The following is a 19,931-nucleotide window of genomic DNA, read 5'->3' on the forward strand; positions in this document are numbered from 1 at the left end:
AACGTAACTGATACAGGAATATGTTTCCAAGGCAAGTATATTCTTCACTTCCCTTTTCACATGGGCAACTATCCATCTTTTTGCAACTTTAGTTCGTCCTTTACTGAATACCATCTTCTTCGTTTCTTAAAAAGAACATTTTGCTTATGTGATTGAATGAACTAATCTGTCACCGTCAAATGTCACTGTAACCCTTGAATGCCGTCTCGGAGTTTAACGTCATCCGTGTATAAAACTGCAGGATGCGGATGACCACCCGAAGTCGAAGTATGGCAATGAGAGTGAGCCAACAATTGTGGAAAATTAGCAATACAGACCGAAAACCACAGGGGGCTAATCCACACCTCTGTTTAAGGACATCTATAATTATAATTTCAAAAGTTTATTTGTTTTTTTGTACTTATCAGTATTTTAAATGTATTAGGCATTGGTGTTAAGTTCAATAGCTATTTTCAAAAGACTGTCCAGTATTCCTGAGGCCACCAACTAAGTCCAAAAAATAGAGCAATCCACTCAAGGGCGCTGGACAGAGCAATAACATGTGCATGGACTTTCTGCCTGGACCTTATACGACACTATAACATTAACCTCTGTGCTAGAGCAGTATTTATCATACTACAATTGATAAAGCCACCTTGATGGATTACAATTAATGGTCTTCCATTCACCCAATCCTGCAGATGTCGTAATATTTTAAAATGAGTTTCCCTAAGGATCCTTGAGTGCTATAAGATGATTACTAACTGCCGATTTCTTAGTTCTTTGGATGGACAGAAATGTGGAAATGAATGGACAAAATGCCCAGATGTATGGACACACATACTGGGGAAGAGAACAGGAGTGATGAAATGCCCAGAAAGAATGTTGTGGTGTGAGCCAGAAAAAAGGAAGGAAGAAAGGAATGAAGGAAAAAAGGATTGAAGAAAGGTAGGGAGTACTGGTTTGAACTATGCAATACCAGATGGGCCTTGCCAGATCTGTCCTCTGGCATGCCTCTATTCAAGTACACCTGGCAACAACGTAAATGTTAAGTCAAGAGACAGAGGGCAACATTTTCATGCAACCAGGGATCAACATGTCAAAAACTGCCTATTCTATATGTTTCCACCTGCCCTACAGTGGTGACAATCTTGAAATGTTATCAGTGCTGGATAATTGACTATATCTGTAAATAATGTGTCTTTTCTTCATGGAAATATGCCTCCTTCAAGTCTGGAGAACCTATAAAGTCCCCAATCTGTAGGGATTGCACCATCTCGTAAACAATCACTTAAGTGTTTTCAAAATAATTGGTTTATGAAATATGAACATCTTTAAATATTTGTGTTTCTTTTGCACCAGAGAGAACTTGTAGTAATTACCCCGTTTTCTCTTTGCAGCGAGGATCACCTCTATCATTCACCTACAAAGGAGCTTGTGGCCCTCAACCTCCTACTGCCAAGAGTGCACTGCGGGGTTGGTTCAAAGAGCCAGTGGACAGGGTGATAACTTTTCTGGGAAGCCCAGATTGTGGCCTATTGATAGGGTATCAGCCAGCTTGTCCAAGGAAATTGCTTTCCAGCGTGATATACATAGCTAGCACTGCTCGCTCATCTGAGTCTAAGAAACATGCAGTGTGGGAATATGTTGAGCCTATGATTGGTTGACCCCTCTAGGCTGGCCAGTTCTGAAGCCCTCCCCTCCTTTTTGAGAGTACCAATGAAATTAGCAAAATGACAGAGCCTGAAACAGACAGAATGGACAAAGAAGAAGCCAAACATCTCTAGAAGCAGGACTCACAAGCTTTGAAATGGGACAGAATGCATAGCTGAAATGGCTCAGATGGCTTTTGCCCATTCTGCACCTGACACTATTGGCTGCTATGCACTGTCAACCTCTTTCCAAACAGCTCTTCCCCTTTAAAAATAAGCTGACATCTCTGGCTAGTAGATGAAGTTGCAACTATTCCACTATAACCTTGCCAGGCAGCGAAGGTCCTGACTACAACATATTTGATGGAAGCGGTGTTATTGCTGTTATTTTTTGTTAGGCTTTGTTACATTTTATACCTATATTGTAATGTCATGGGCCGTTCCATTGAGATTGTTTGTAGTTAAATAAGAAGCACTGAAGTCAAAGCAGTATTGATTCTATATGGCTCAGCTGTGACTGGAATTTCTTCTTTACAATTGAATGCATCATCTCTGGAGTTCTTCATCTTCTGAATTTCACATTGGTGATGAGGATAGAATATGAACCCACACGTGTAAAGCACAGTGAAGCCTCAAATCATTAGATCGAGATCTTCATGGTATCCCTAAAAGGCAGGTTTCCTACTGGAAGGATTTGCTTTGCCTTAGTCTGCTTCCCAAGTGGGGGTGGAATAACCCTGATCCTTTTTATCCATTGCTCCTGGTCATATATTCTTAGCAGTATTCTACATTCCTCGATTGGTAGGACAGATGGTTGTGACACTGGGTTCACTGATATCCTTAAGGAAGGAGCTACCATGACTGAGTCTGGCTTTGTCAATGAAGGTAGACAGAGTTGAGGGTTACTATTTCTTTTCATAGAGACAATACTAGTATTGTCAGTGTTTTGATCAGGGCATTAACTTTCAATCGCAGGTGATGCAGGAAAGGTAGGCATTAGACCGTCTTTACCAGATACTGTTCCATCACAGACATGAGCCAGCTTTGTTAGCCCCTGCCCAAGATGACAGGCCAAATTTCTCTAAGATCTGCTTCATAAGGGTGAGGCAAGTCATTGTGCCTCTTAGAATGGGAGAGTTGGGAATCGCTCTTCATGGTGAACTCCTGTTCCCCCATGTTCCTATCCCTGTGGGGCTGTTGCTCACGATAGTGCTCTTCTCAGAAGCAATCATTATGGTATTTAATTTCTTCAAAAGGTCATCTATAAATGCCTTGACTGTGGGGTCTACGCGGGCAGAGGCAATGTTGGGTCCAGAATGGGCATCTGAGCTTGTACCTTCTCCTACTCGTGCTGTCTAATGACTGACCTTGTGAGTGAAATTTGAGAGTCCTCGATTTGTGGGCCCCATTATTTATAGCTTTCTCTTTCCTTTTCGGTTTTGTGTTCTTCTCTCTATCTATAAAGCAGTGTTTTCCTTTTTTCCTTGAGTCTTAAGCTTTCCTTCTCATTCAATCTTCATTTGCTCTTATTCTCCTCTCTTGCTCCTTCTCTTGGTCTTTCTTCTGCAAACTTCTAAGTTTTCAGTACAACTTTTGAAACAATTTTAAATTTTCAACCTCAAATCTAATACTAAGATGGAGTTGGAAGGTATATGGCAATGGAAGGTATATCATGGTTAGCTTGAATAATGGCATTGAAGACTTTGGTGCTGAAGTGATGTTGATAACATTCAGACCAGTGGACTAAACACTGAGACCATTGCCAAAAGACAGCCATAAAGGAGAGTGACTAGCACATGTTGAGAAGTACATGGTGAAAGAGAGGATGACCACCTCACCTGGTTATTGGGCTCAAGGAGCACAAGTTTAGGTCTATTCCTACTGTGACGAGTATGGAACCTGGCATTTTCAGAGATATTTTCATGGATTTATTTCATGGCTTATTGTCCAACTCATTGGTAGGCTCAAGGGATACGACTCTAAAGGCTCTCTCTTCTGTTTCTGGAGTAGAGGCCTCAAGAAATTTCAAATTTGAGCACATCATGATCTGGATATAGGCAATTGAAACTACCTCTTTCCATAAACACATAGCACAAAAAATAAAGAGTACCTGATAAACAAGGTCTCTTGAATCAGCAGCTCAAGCAGAGTGGTTGTGTAACTCCAAGGTCACATAAGCAGGCCAAAAAAGGCATACTCGTATGTTTTTAAGACCTTGACAACATGGCGCATCTTCAGCAGTCTCTTCACAGTGGCAGCAGAATTTGACTTACCACAGCGTGATTACCTGTTGGCAGCAGTTATCTTCCCTGAGGCAGCAAAGCAGTCCTTCAGCATGGCCATGTCACATATGGAAATCCTTGCCATATTTGCTGATGCCATTTTCCTTTCCACTATTTCCTTCCTGGATCCTCAGAGGGATGACCTGTGAGATGTGCTTCCATAACTAGTCCATAACAAGTTACTAAAGCAATATGGCTACTTATGCTACTATTTCCAATACTACTACAGTAACCAAGAAAAAGGAGCAAGGAATACTGGGATCACTTCCTATTTTGTCCCTGTAAAAGGACCTTTGGATTAATCAACGTTGTACAACAATTCTAATTTTGCCCAGGCTTTTCCCTTTATGGATTTTTCTTGTGCTTCCGTTGATAGTCCTTAGTGTTGTACTCCCCTTGATTGCTATTTGCCTTCTTTCCAGGATTCTAGTTTTTCGCACTCAGGATCTTCCCCAGTCCAGGTTTCGGAAAGAAGTATTCAGCTGCAATTCAAGGCTACCTCACCACTCGGATTCTTCTACTGGAAATGTCTCATGTTCAACTTCCTCAAAGTAGTGAAAATTAATGAGATTCAATTATAGAATTACAGAAGGAGAAATATACATCTTTCCTTCTGGAAAGATTATGAAGCTGGCAAACAGAACAAAACATTATTTCCAAATGCTTGGTCCTTTGATTGGTCCTTTTGCTGTGTGAGTTTTTGTTGGCAGGCTCCAAGCAGCAGTAACAGAAAACTGATCCAAATATATATCCAATGGTCCACCTGGTTCCATAATTACTACTCATAATGTATTTAGTAATCTCCGATGTACTTTTGGCAATCATTTAAGGTTGGAACCCAGGTTAGGATTTTAGCCCTCTTCTCATGGAGGTTCAAGTGGCAATTGTTGTGAGGACAACAGTACAGCAAACATAAATTAATCCAATTCCTAGCTGACCAGACTGTCCAAGAAAATGATGAACAGTTCGGGAAACTATCCAAATAAAGGAAAAGAGAGCTGTCACCCGAGCTGCTAACTGGTTCTTTCTTGAAATTAATAACATTAAAGAGATTAGCCACTATATCTGAAATCATTTGTGAACCAGCTGCCTATTATTAAAAAAAATCATTGTACACTAAGCCAAATGTTACAATTATCAAATAAGTTGTTGAGCTTCACTTTTCCTAAATTGAACAACAAATCTACAGGCAGTGTTATGTTTTTTAGCTGGTGGTGTGATCTTTTGGAATGCCTACCTGACCCAACTGAATATGGGATCTAACTTGCGTAAATTAGGACAACAAATCTAGAGCGCGCTCTGGAAGTACACAATAGTTGTTACTTGAGTCTCATATGGATGTCCATTAATTGGTAAAGCACTTTATAAATTATAAGCCTACATACACATTAGAGATTAAGTGCCCCCATGTAACAGGATTGGTCTGAGGGTTTCCAAATCAACAACTTTGAAAGCAGATACGCTCATCAATATGCCATCAATGCCCACTGATATTTGAGGTTTTCAACATTTCATTTTTAAGAACCTCATTTTACAGTGGCTGTCTTTTCTGTAGTAACAACTGTAGAATCACCCACCTGGAAGTCCTCCTAGGTAGGTAACAACCTGGCCATTCATTGCTGTGCTCAGGATGGAAAGTTGCTGCTCCAACTCCACTTTATCAGAATATGTGATATCTGTATAAGAATCAGCAGTCAACTCCAGAAGTTGCTTAGTCACTTTCAGCCACAATTGCAAATTTTTGTTAGTACACAGCCTCTTGGATGCTAGCTTTGCAACTGTGACATTTTCAATAGTCACAAAGATATGCTGTGGAAAAGGGGACAAAAAGAAAGAGCTCTCACACAAATTGTCAGCAAAGTATTTGTTACATTTTAAACTTCTAACAATATTTTAGCCAACTACAGTACTCATTTCAGCGGCAAACATATCTTAAATCTTTACTTTATGACAAAGGTAGAATATTTAATATTTCAGCTAATTTATCCAACCATTGACAAATGAAATCACCTTGTGTCAATTTTGAAAATTTCAACAACATATTGAACTTTTATAGAACTTTGTTGTACCTCAACAACTATTCTAGTCAGTGATCTCTCTGAAAAGAAGCCTGTAGCTGGCAAATCTCATGTATCAGCAATTGGGGTTTCACAAAATTAGGATGTGTTTTAATTAAGGTAAATAAACCCCTGAAAACATGATTTAGAAGAGAGTACAAATATGGGCACCACAAAACAGAGATGCCATGAACTGCTGTCCTTAACAAGTACTGCCACCACAGAGATATTCATTGATAGTAAGAAATTAGCACTGGAAAAGCCAACAGGTCTAGCCTATGGAAGAGTTATTGGCTTTGCCGATGTGTTTTAGCCATGAGCGTGGCTGCTGTTCAGCATGGCTAAAAGTCTGTGGCATAGAGGAGAGTGGCGAAGAATAGTGTGGAATAGCACAGTGTCAGAGTGGAGTAGTGTACAGTGGAGTGTTGCAGTGTTGTAGAATGCAGTGGAATAGATCTGAGTGGTGCAGAGTAGACTAATGTGGCCTAGACTGTAGTGGTATAGAGTGCGCTGTTAGAGTGCAGTGGTGCGGAGTAAAGTAGAGTGTTATTGAGTGTAGTGGCCTAGAGTGCAGTGGCATATAGTGTAGTGGTGAAGAGTACAGTGGCACAGAGTGAAGTGTCGTAGAGCACAGTGGCGCAGAATGCAGTGGCATAGAGTACAGTGACAGAGATGTGTGGTGAAGAGTAGACTGTAGTGGTGAGAGAGTGCTGCAGAGTGCAGTGACGTAGAGTGCAGTGGTGTAGACTGATGCAGAGTAGAGTGGCATAGAGCATAGTGGAGTAGAGTGCATTGGCATAGAGTACAGTGATGCAGAGTAGAGTGGTGTAGAGCTCACTGGCAGAGTAGAGTGTCAAAGTGCAGTGGTGTACAGTAGAGTGGTGCAGAGTGTGATTGTAGAGCGTAGAGTGGAGTAGAGTGGCATAGAGTACAGTGGTGGACAGTAGAACAGAGTGGCATAGATTGCAGAGACGTAGTGTGAAATGGTGTAGGGCAGCATAATGTGCAGTGGCACAGAGTAGAGTATAGTGGCATACAGATCAGTGGTGCAGAGTAGATTGGCTTAGAGTGCAGTTGCATGGAGTGCATTGATTTTGAGTAGAGTGGTGTAGTGTGCATTGGTGTTAAGTGCAGTGGTGCAGAATAGATTAGCATAGAGAGCAGTGGCACAGAGTAGAGTGGTGCAGAGTAGAGTGACGTAGAGTGGGGTGGTGCAGAGTAGAGTGGCATAGGGTTCAGTGGCCTAGAGTGGATTGTTTCAGAGTAGAATGAAGTGGTGTGGAGTGGACCTGTGCAGGTAAGGGTGAAGTGGTGCAGGGTAGAGTGCAGTGGCATACAGTAGAGTGACAAAGAGTGCAGTATTCCAGAGTAGAGTGTCAGAGTGCACTGGCGTATACTGCAGTGGAATAGAGAGGAGTGGCACAGAGTAGAATGCATTGGCGTAGAGTGCATTGGTGTGGAGTGTATTGAAGAGTGAAGTGGCATAGACTGCAGTTGCATTGAGTGTAGCGTTGCAGAGTAGTGAGGTGTATAGCGGTGAAGAGCACAGCGGTACAGAGAAGAGTGGAGTAGTGTGAGTGTAGTGGTTCAGAGTACAGTGGAGTGGCCTAGACTGGAGTGGTGAAGAGTGCAGTTGTGAAGAGTGCAATGGTGTAGAGTACATTGGTATGAAGTAGAGTGGTGCACAGTAGAGTAGAGAGCTATAGAGTGAAGTGGTGTAGTGTGCAGTGGCATAGAGTAGAGTGGTGCAGAGAAGAGTACTGAGACACAGAGTGGAGCAGTGTAGAGTAGAGTGCAAAATAGAGTGCAGTGTAGACTGGAGTGGTGTAAAGTGAAGTATTTTTTGTGTGGTAGCGCACTGCCATTACAGACAACATATTTTCATTTGAAATGACCACTACCTTTGCACAGACATACAGTTTTACTGACAAAAGTATACAGCACACAATTGGTAAAGTGTGGAAATGTCATCATCTATGGTACTGATTTGTTTTGATAATATTAAAATATTTGTTTTCACCACACTTCAGAATTAGAAAAAAACTGCTTTATTTGCGCTTTCCTAATTCTGATATATTCTGAAATATTTGCACAGGCCATTACAGACATGTAAACTTTGTTGTGTGCTAGAAAAAAATCCTTTTCTCTACAAGATTGTCAAATAACTCTTCTTACTTTGAAGTCAGAGAAGGAAAAGTAAACAACAAGCTCTCTCAAAAGACAGTGACATTTGATCTCTGTTTTTGAATGGACAGCAAATGTGATAAGAACAAGACTTAAAGGCCTATTTACAAAAAGGGAGCACTCATTACACTAAACAAGGAACACTAAATAAGGAAAGCTATTCTCGAGGGGCAAACTCAAGCTGGACAGCCTAAAACAAATAAAGCCAGCAAATAGAGAACAAGCAAATGTGAGTTACAAACCACAAAGCCCATTGGCAATGGGTGGAATGCCTTCCCACTGAAGCTTTCTGAATGTCCCCAAGATGCCCTTAGCACACCAGAATGCTGCGCTCTCTTGTAGGTTTCGGTCTAAAAAGGTATCATAACCTATGCATTCATACTGATAATATTTTAATGATCAAATAACAAAAGAACACCTCGCTTGACTTCGGAGGCTTTATTTTCAAGAGCCAACTTCAGGGGAAGGGTATTTGATTGATTAAATACCAACACATGCAGCAAGAGAGGCAAAATAATGTAGCTCACAAGAAATTACAGTGTGGATGTAGTGTTAACCTTGTGTATAAACACAAGGCAGAATAACATAGCACATTTATGAAACAAATTCACAGAATTTTCAAAATGCCATGAACTGTAATTATTACATCCAGTATAAATCAATAATGTTGACAGAATGATGTTCTTATAATCGATTGTAACCATAGATTTGTTATAGCAGTGGATCATTGTGCTGCATGACCACATTTGTGCACTGTATATAATTGTTGATAATTGAAGCATTTCAACGTGAAGAACTAAAAGTTGGTTTGTGTTTTCAGGCAAAGTTAATAACTCCTAATTCCAGTTTTTATGAATTTGGCATATCAAATCTGTAAAGTTTCTATCAAGTTTGGATTGACAATGTTCTTACAGTCACAGCTAGATAAGGCAACCTTTTCACATCTAAAAAAATAAAACTCATTAGGACACACTTAAAAACTGTTAAATGCTGCTGATAAACTTCAAGATGTAAAGATACATACACATGTAGGGGGGTGCTTGGTACTACACTGGCAGATTTTACTCTTCAGTTGTTATGGCACTTTATAATCCCTCTTTTGTTTAAAGCCAAAGGCAATCATCCTTGCCTGCATTTGCCATAGGAACTTAAAATTCTAATGTAAGCATTCGTAAACACAGTGTGAATTAGAACAAACAATGTAAGGATTCCATTACTAATAGAGATTGTGGATATGCTTTAAAGACAAATTATAATTCTTGTATCAGAAGTCACCTCATGGGCCATTTCTGTCATTGAAATGCATTCAGCAGGCATTCGTTTTTGCAAGAAAAAAAATAATTTCTCAAATTCTTGCCAGGACAAGGGCCCATCTTTTCTCATGTTGGTTGCGAAAGCAATGTTCTCCATCTTTTTTTGCTTCACCACTTTTCATTCAGACTTTAAAATTGTGAATCTTCATGTTCAAAGCTAAGCACATTTAGGCATACACTTTATTTCTCATTGCTAATGCCCGCATATACAAATCAATTTTAATTTTGCAAAGGCCAATTCAGAGTCTTTGCAACTGCAAAATGGCATTTTTAAATTAAGAAACCCCAAATTGTGATTCAGTAACACGTTATGGAATCGCAATTTGGGTTTGCATGTAGATAACAAATCAGTATTTAGAAGGAGTATATATAAGGCATCCCTTCCAAATATCGATTCCTTAAGTTAAACAAAATCTGGTTGTAAAACATTAATATTTTACCACCAAGTCAAAGGAAGTTTTTGGTAAAATGGGGAGGGGTTCCTAAGGGGCCTCTTCCACTTTGTAAATGTCAACAAAAACATTTTAGGAACAGGAGGTGGTTATAACCTTTTCCATGTTTTTTTAACTGCATCCCATTTATCTGCATATAAAAAATAGCTGTCTTTAAAAGCAACAACAGACATGTAGGTCTGCAGAGCCCAGCAGGCCACAATGCCTGTGACTCTAGCAAACCGTAGTCGGTCGCAATTTGCGATCTATCTCATGCATATTAATGAGGTAGGTCAAATTGAGACTCACTGTGATTCAGTATTTTGTGAGCCAACCTATTAATACACAGGTTAGTGGGCAAAATACCAATGCGTTTGGTACAAGTCGCCGCGCAAAATGCAACTATTTCTACTGATTCAATTATAATACATACCAAATAAGTATTTGCAAACCGGTAATTGTTGCAACTTAAGATTTCTTATTTGGAATATAAGTATGTGAGGTCCTAATGTTTTAGATTGCGGCTTTTTCCTGACAGGATTTAGATGATAATATGGCTTTAATAAGGCCCATTCTTCTATCCATACTTACAGCCATCCACAATAGAGCTAACTCTTCTGTTACGAAAGATTAAGGAGTGTGTCTTAAGACAGTGTCACAGTCTTTTTGTTATCGAAGTAACTAAGGAATCACTGCAGTTCCAAAAACTTGCAAAATCTAATGATAACTCAAATAAAGCATGGGATCTGAATTCCAGTGTCTATAAGCCCAGTATAGTTACATATTTTAATGCAAGGATTCCAGCTTGAAGGCTATTAGTGTTTAATGTTCTGTTAACAACTGGCAAATTAAAAACACTCACTTCAACAAAGACAACTCTTCATTTGATCTTTATCCTGGTTCTGATACAAATCACAGTAGATTTGTTCGCCATTCTTGGTTTACAATGCTTAATTCTCCTCATGTGCTTTGCCATTTTTCTTGCAGTTCCTGTTGGTCATTCATGCTCAGAACGGCATCCATTTTAAACTTTGTCTATTTCTTTGATGATTTTGCTTTGCTGTGCTGCTCAGCTATACTGCAAATGATTAGTAGGGACCATAAACTAGGTCCCTGAAAGAAAGCTGCCAATTGTTTCCTTTCTTAAGGGAGCTTCTAAGAATGGCGTCTCTCTCTCTACCCAGGTTCATGGTGGCTTCCTGTCTTGTCCTAGGTACTTTTATTCATTTGATTTGTGAAAGTGTGGACATTCATGCCATAGATTCAAATAATATTCCCTCTCCTTTCCAGGAAACTGTCATCTAGTTTTTCTACTTTATTCAATAAAGGGTTGTTGAATACTTGATAGTCACATTCAAGCATGTCTTGAGAATTGTGATCTTTTAACCCTATTATTCACTGTTCAAACCTAGAACTTGTGCTTAGGTAGTACTGGTTATCCTACTGGGACAGCTCTTGAGAAGGAAGTAGATCTGTTTTGCTCCTGCTTTACCTGCCCATGAAGTTCAAGACAATTGATTATTCAAGCCTAGTAGAATAAGTTGTGACCACAGGAGATAAACGTGGCGTGGTGGAGGCAGCAAACTAATGTCATAGTCCGATATTATATCAGATAGTAACAGCAGGACAATTCCTTTTCCAATAACAATGGTATAGCAAGGGGAGGACCCTTATTATTACTTCCTTAGTCTGGACAAATTAATTCATAAAGGTACCTCCTATGTTATACCGCTAACAAGCTAAACATTAATGTTGCTAAAACAAATTTTATATATAAAACATCAACGTTTGGATGGTTTCATCCCAATTAAAAAGAATCTTGGTTTCAACTGACTTGTTTTACAGCAAAATACAAAATTACAAAAAGAGTGTATTCTCCATTGGGTTTGGCTGACTATGGGATTAAAAATTTTAGCAGATAAAAAAATACTGTCATAGCTAATATGAGATGTCGATGCTGACTTATCAATGAGGAACATAAAAGAATGCTTTGGGCATTTAACAGTGAAGGATTTCCCAAGATTAACAGCAAATATTGGACCTCATGACAAACTTGGCGGTAAATGCCGCCTACCGTCGTGCTGATGGCCGCCAACATACTGTGACAGCGGCGGTATTCCGCTACAGGTATTATGACCCACACTGAGAAATCAGCCAAAATACAGACACCCACAGAAGTCCGCCAGACCAAAGGTAAGTGATAAATTGGCAGTACCAAAACCCACACCGTTACGCCAACAGGAATATGTCCACAGTATCAGGATCCACAAATCACCACGGCAGTCTTTCAAACGCTGTAAACCATTGGCGGCACACACCGCTGCACTCAAAATACACACACACTAACAAAACGACACCACATTGAACAATGTAAACTACACACACCTGACACACATACACACACCACACACACTCTCTCACACTACTATAAAACACACACCCACATTACCCACAACCCTTTTAACAAAAAAAAAGAGTGCCAACAGAGAGAGACACAATCCAGGGGCACCCACTCAATCTGAGCCACAGAACACCATCGCACATACACCATCCACGCACCTCACAGCACACACCACATCACCCCACACATGCTCACACATACCACTCACACCACATCCATGGCACTCCAAAGACACCCCAGGTTTTCAGAGGAGGAGCTAAGGGTCATGGTGGAGGAAATCAACCTGTTAGAGCCACAGCTCTTCAGATCACAAATGCAGCAGACGTCCATTGCAAGGAAGATGGAGCTATGGCGGAGAGTCTTGGACAGGGTCAACGCCGTGGGACAGCATCCATGAACAAGGGATGATATCAGGAAGAGGTGAAACGGCCTATGAGGGAAGGTGCATTCCAGACACCAGACAGCTGTACAGAGGACTGGCGGTGGACCCCCACCTCCTCCCCCACAACTAACAACATGGGAGGAGCAAGTCTTGGTGATCATACATCCTGAGGGCCTCGCAGAAGTAGCAGGAGGACTGGACTCTAGTAAGTCATATCTTTACTACTATACCCCCCACCCTACCTGCATGCCATCACAAACTCCTACCCCTACACCCTCACCCCCACCACTCCACCACGTCACATATACCCCACTATCACAACCCACCCATCCCAATACCAAGCCCTGCATGTGACAACAATCCATGGACCCCCATCACAGACCTGCATGGACACCCATTACCACAGAATGCCCATTAGAGAGAATCACCTAGCCCACAAAATCACACGCACACAAGGCAAAGCTGACAGGGCTATCACAACCATACAGGGAAACACACTCATACACAAGATGGCACACGCAGATACAATAACACTGCATTTTCATCCCCACAGGACCCCTACTCAACGTCACCGGAGAGGAGTTGCCAGCAACACCCATTCCCCCTCCCCCCCCAGAGGAGGCCCACAGTGATGACAGCAGCTCTGCACACCTGGATCAAGATGACCAACCTGGCCTATCAGGGACCTCTAGCCAGTCGGTTACCCTGCCACAGTCCCAACCCACCACAGAGCCTCCCCCCTCAGGAAACACCAGCACAGCACCCACCCAGGGGGCCCATGCCCCAGGACACGTCAATCAGCAATGTGTCCACCACTACAGGCACCCCAGGCAACCCCACTAACACAGGATGATCAGGGACCTGGGGTCAGTGGCAGTGGGCACACGGTTCAGGGGGACAGAGCCACAGGACAACAGGGAAGCTGGGAGGACTGCTGTGCGACAGGGGGAGGACAGGCCCAGGGAACGCACTCTCCACGAGGAACTTGCAGGGTTCCTGGGAGCATACCACCATTCTCAGGAGACCATGGGCCAGATACTGGCCAAGCTGCAGGAGACCCAGCGGCTGCAGGAGGGACAGTACCTGGGGATCAGGGAGGACCCAAAAAATATCCACACATCCTGGTCGCCATTGCAGGGGTGCTGGCTGACATGGGCAAGACCATGAGGGAGGCAGTGGCACAACAACGGGCCCCTGACACTTGCCACACCGAAGAACAGCCCTCCACCTCCGCTGGCGCTAGTGGACAGGAGGCCCCGCCACAGGAACAACAGGACACCAGCACCCCACCCCCTGCAGAAGGAGAACCACCGTGCAAACGGTCCTTGCGATCCAGGCAAAAGCCAAAGAACATTGCCAAGACTCCCGCCAGGAAATAGGACTCTCCTGATTGTCACCCTTCTGTCCCACTCTGTCACCCTGTCCACCTTGAACTGCCATTACTCCCCTTCCTATGCCCCATTGGACAATGCACCTGTGGTACCAAGAGACTGGACTCTAACTGGACATTCCTCCATCACCCCAGCCCATTGCACATCTCCCTCTACATATGAGCACTTAAATAAACACCCTTGGAACAAATACAAATCTTGAGTCTGTCAAATGATTGAAATATGTATTAGTACAACATTCTGAAAACATTGCAAGTCATATGTACAGTTCTATTTACATTGGTATGACATTTAGTCGGTAGCAGTAAACATACCAGGAGCCTGAGTGGGCCACAGAGATCTGAAAATAGAGATGCCAAAGGGTACATTAAGTGGCCATAGACATGGGGAAATCAGGCTGCCATGTACAATGTCCAACACAAAAATAAAAAGAAAAGTGAAGTTACATTATCTTACCTGTGTGTTACTGGAATTACTGCTGTATAATATTACTTCTGTTGTCCACTTCTTCTTCCTGTCTCCTCTTCCTCACTGTCCACAGGCTCCACCGCTGCCACAAGATCATCTCCAGACTCATCCTCCTGCAGAAAAGGCACCTGGCTTTTCAAGGACAGGTTGTGCATCATGCAACATGCAACCATGATCTGGCACACCTTCTTGGGCGAGTAGTACAGGGATCCACCTGTCAGATGGAGGCACCGGAACCTGGCCTTCAGGAGGCCAAAGGTTCTTTCAATTATCCTCCTTGTTCGCACATGTGCCTCATTGTAACGTTCCGCTGCCCTTGTCGTGGCTTTCCTCACTGGGGTCAGTAGCCATGAGAGGTTGGGGTAACCAGAGTCACCTGCAAATATTGAGGGATACCTGTTAGCCACACACTCACCCTTAGGACCAAACCCACATCCATATATCAACTGGGTGGGGACCATGGGCTCACCTATAAGACACACCCGGTGCCTCTGGAGTTGGCCCATCACATATGGGATGCTGCTATTCCTCAAGATAAAGGTGTCATGCACAGAGCCAGGATACTTGGCATTCACATGGGAGATGTACTGGTATGCCAAACACACCACCTGCACATTCAGAGAGTGATAGCTTTTTCGCTATTCCTGAAAACTTGTTTATTTCTCCGGGGGGGACAAATGCTACATGTGTACCATCAATGGCACCAATGATGTTGGGGATATGTCCCAGGGCATAAAAGTCAGCTTTCACTGTGGCCAAATCCTCCAGCTGGGGGAATACGACGTAGCTGCACATGTGTTTCAGCAGGGCTGACAACACCCTGGTCAACACGTTGGAGAACATTGGCTGAGACACCCCTGATGCCATGGTCACTGTTGTTTGGAAGGAACCACTTGCCAGGAAATGGAGCACTGACAGGACCTGCACTAGAGGGGGGATACCTGTGGGCTGGCGGATAGCTGACATTAGGTCTGGCTCCAATTGGGCACACAGTTCTTGGATTGTGGCCCGATCAAGTCTGTATGTTAGGATAATGTGTCTGTCCTCCATTGTCGCAAGGTCCACCAGGGGTCTGTACACCGGAGGATGTCGCTATCTCATACTCATCCTCAGCGGTTGAAGCCCATGAAGGAAAACGGTGAGCACAGGGTCATAGTCACACATCAATTAAAATAATGATGCATCTTTTCCTTTACAGAACTTGTATGTGAATCTGAGAGTGAGTTGCTGTGCCAATATCTGCTGTGATGCAGCTAGGTGCCATGGCCTGTGCCCCTCTGAAACGGCGGCTGCCTGACCTGTGAGGAGGGACAAGTGGAAAAGAGGTAATTCCGCTGGCATTGTGCGCTGTTGCGGTAGGCGGTCGATGACCGCCGCGCAACTTCCCATTGGTTATCATTGGGCCCTATGGTTCCAGGAGCCAATGGCGATGTATGCCGGTGGTGACGGTACGCACCGCTGCAGACATGACCACCATTTTCTATCTATTCACTCACTTGCTACCTGACCTTCAACAGGAGAGGACCTACACTGCAAGGGCTGCTGTGACCTGTGTCAGGAAGGGACAATGGCTCATGTGTCTGGGGAGAGGGCCCCTGCCTTCACTGTGGAGGAGTTGGAGAAACTGGTGGATGGGGTCCTACCCCAGTACACGTTAATCTATGGTCCTCCAGACAAACAGGTGAGTACACTGTGAGCATGATGCGTGGGCCATGAATTTATGGATAGCTGTGTGTAAGCCACATGTAGCGGGGGCTGAGGCGTTCTGGACAGAGTGCTGCATGTATGGTGGTCAATGTATGTGCATCAGGGGATGGGAGGGATCTGGAGGGCCATGAGTGTGACGGTTTGTTCGATTAGCTAATTCCCTTTTCTGTTGTCTTTTCCATGCAAGTCAGCGCCCATCAGAAAAAGGGCATTTGGTGTGCCATCGCCAAGAAGGTGCGGATCCTGGGGGTCTTCGACAGGCAGAGCACCCACTGCTGCAAATGGTGGGAGGACCTGCGCCGCTGGGCAAGGAAGACGGCGGAGGCCCAGCTGGGGCTGGCCTCCCAGCGAGGAGGGGGTGCCCGTCGTACCCTGACCCCCATGATGTTCCGCATCCTGGCGGTGGCCTATCCGGACTTGGATGGGCACTTGAAGGTATCACAGCAGCCACAAGGGCGTGAGTACAGATTCTGAAGCATGGCTGTGCGCGGGTTAAGGTTAACCTGGATCAGGGATGTAGACTGTGGGTGCCTCTAGGCCAGGGCAAACATGTCAGGGTAGGTCCCTTGTTGGGCAGGCTCTGAAGCACTCCAACCCAAATAGTGTTAGTGGGCATCTACTACTGGGCAGGGTCCTGTGGGTTTCAGGTGTGCAGCTAATGGCGTTAGGCATTGTACCCCATGGGCTGGAGACTATCTTAGTAACTGGTAGTGCATGGCCTAGTGCATAGGGCTGCTCCCTGTGTGTTGTGCACGCCAACGATAGTGTTGTTGCTGGCATTGACCAAGTGTATCCTCTGTCTCTCCCCCTCCCTATTTGTTTTGTCACCCTGTCCTTGTGTATTAGCTTCATCTGATGGAGGAGCAGAGGCACCGATGACGGAGGGAGCTGCATCCCTCATGGGCCTGGAGGTCGAATCCACAGACGGTGAGTGCACCAGTGGGACGGAGGGCGAGGGGAGCACCACAGACAGCAACTCCTCCTCTGATGGAAGCTCCTTGGCGGTGGTGGACACCTCTGTGCCCACCCCTACAACAGGTACAGCCGCCACCCACTCTACCAGCATCGCCCTCCCAGCAGCCCCTCAGTGTGTTTCCCATGCCCGCTCACCCAAGAGGGTGGGCATCTAATTCGCCTCAGGTACCTCAGGCCCTGCCCCAGTCAGCCCTGCTGCCCTCAGTGAGGAGGCTATTAACCTCCTGAGATCCCTCACTGTTGGGCAGTCAACCATTCTGAATGCCATCCAGGGTGTCGAGAGGCATTTGCAACAAACAAATGCAAACCTGGAGGGCATTCACTCTGGCGTGGAGGCCCAACAGAGAGCATTTCAGGCTTTGGCCTCCGCACTGATGACAGCCATTGTCCCTGTGTCCAGCCTCCCCCATCCAACTTCCTCTACCCAGTCCCAATCACCTCAACCCCAGCCTATCCCAAGCACACCTTCAGACCACCATTCATCCAAATCAACACACAAAAGTGGCTCAGGCAAACACAAGCACCACACTTCATCTCACAGGCACTCACACAAGCACCATCCCCATGCAGACACACCAACATCCACTGCCGCCCTCTCCTCCTCGTCATCCACCTCCCTCCCAGTAGCGTCTTCACTCACACCTACATGCACTATATCCTCAGCTACTACCTCCATCACCAGCACGCCCATCACAACACACCCCTCACTGGCAGTCACCACCCCTACATCTATGATCATGTCCCCTGTGTCCTCTCCCAGTGTGTCTGTGACCCCTTCCCCCAAAGTACGCAAACGCAAGCACCCACCCACCCAACAGCAATCCACCTCACAACAGCATCCGGCCCATGCACCTGCACCCAAACTCAGCAGACAGACACCTCCTACAACCACTCCCTCTTCCTCCACTCCCAAACCCTTTCCCTCTTCCCGCCCCAGTGTCCCTAAGAGGTTTTTCCTGGCAAACATTTACCTCTTCCCTACCCCTCCCCCCCATCCTTCCCCTTGGGCCAGGGTGGCCAGAACCCAGGCCACCACCTCAGCCACCAAGTCGACGTCTGCTGTGGTTCTAGCAGCTATCAGAGGCTCAAAGGGGGCACCCGTCAGCCCAGCCAGTGTGCCACCAACCCCTGCCAAGGGCAAAGCCATTCCGCCACCTGGCAAGGTGAAGAGGGGGACAGCATCCACAAGGGGAAGGAGCCGCAACCACCCAGAAAGGCCATCTCAAAGACTCCAGCTGCCAGAGCCAAGGTCACACCACCATCTGCCAGGGTGAGGAAGGGGCAGAAAACACCAGGTAAGGCACTTCATCCATCCAAGGCTACAGGTGAAGGCCTGGTGGCTACCAGCACAACCTCCAGCACCGCTACCTGCACCGGGGCCAGAACCGCCAGCAGCCCTGCCGCTACCACCGCCACTTGCACTGCTGCAAGCACCACTACTGTCAGCAGCAGCAGCCCCAGTGGGCAGACATCCGAGGCTGCAGGAGAAGGGCTGGAGCCTCCCTCCACCACTAGCAGCACCGGCACCTGCACCACCGCTAGCACCACTGACAGTAGCACCACTACCAGCAGCATCAGCCCCAGTGGGCAGCCGTCCAAGGCAGCAGGAGAGGGGCTGGAGCCTCCCTCCCCCACTGGCAGCACACCCACCAACACCGGCACTAAAACCAGTTTGCAGCCATAGCCGCCGCTGGATGGAGTCTAGCCCTGCCTCCATGGACTATCATGCAACCTGGTCCCTGTAAATCTCATGCCTCAGACACCCAGGTGAGGTGCTATGAACTGCCACACCCCAAGTGTTGCATCACTGGGCACTAAGCCCCCTCCAGAACCAGTGGAGATAGGCATACACTCACCCTATCCTTGGCAGGATGAAGCAGACTGGGCACAAAGCCCCCTCCAGAACCAGTGGAGAAGGCGTCCACTTGAGAGACTATGGCCTTGCACTTCCCAGGACCAAGCAGTGGGCAAACCACCCACTTGAGAGACTGTGGCCTTGCAGTCCCCAGGACCAAGCAGTGGGCAAACCACCCACTTGAGAGACTGTGGCTTTGCACACTCCAGGACATCGCTGTGGGCATGGAGCCCCCTCCAGGAGCAGTGGCTTTATTCCATCTTCCGGATGAGGTACCCCCCCTTCCCTGTCCCCCTGAGGTGCCTGTGTGTTTTCGACCCGATGCCCCTGCAGTGTTCTCTTCGTATTGAGGCAGAAGTCAAGTGTGGGCGTGGCCTATGAGTTTTGGCCCAGTGGCCCACAGACATTTTGAGTGGACAATGTACCGACTTATGTACATATTGTTTATTTTTGTAAATACTGTTTTTTAAAATATTAGGTATATCTGACTATTTCTAAAATATCACTGATTTGACTCTATTCCTTTTGTCCTTGCGTTCTTCCAGGAGGTTACGGGGTGTAAATGTAATGTTGATGCATGTGTTTGTGTGTATGGTGTTGTGGGTGATGGTGGCGCTGGGGGTGTTGCGTGTGTGTGTCACTCTCTTTTTTCTCCCCCCTCCCCTGTGTACTAGGTGCAGTACTCACCGTGGTCGTCGCCGCCGCTGTTCGTACTCCTGGTAGATGAGGAGGTAGACCAGCATGGGGAGGACGTGCAGCTGGGGCTCCATGGCGTCCTGGTTCTTTGTTGAGTCTCGAGAGGTGAGTGGTTCCCCTTCTGGGTACTGTTTCCGCCATGCTTTTGATGACCTTGG

General features: G+C 45.5%; 1 protein-coding gene across 1 annotated transcript in view; it reads right to left on the minus strand.

The window, feature by feature from the left end:
• Positions 1 to 19,931, minus strand: part of PROS1 (protein S) — a 377,349-nt gene that overhangs the window by 21,786 nt on the left and 335,632 nt on the right. Inside the window, exon 14 of the mRNA XM_069204917.1 lies at positions 5,491 to 5,722. Within this exon, the coding sequence (XP_069061018.1) occupies positions 5,491 to 5,722 (232 nt within the window). The remainder of the gene's footprint in view (positions 1 to 5,490; positions 5,723 to 19,931) is intronic.

Source organism: Pleurodeles waltl, chromosome 8 (genome assembly GCF_031143425.1).
Source record: "Pleurodeles waltl isolate 20211129_DDA chromosome 8, aPleWal1.hap1.20221129, whole genome shotgun sequence".
NCBI classification, from domain to species: domain Eukaryota; kingdom Metazoa; phylum Chordata; class Amphibia; order Caudata; family Salamandridae; genus Pleurodeles; species Pleurodeles waltl.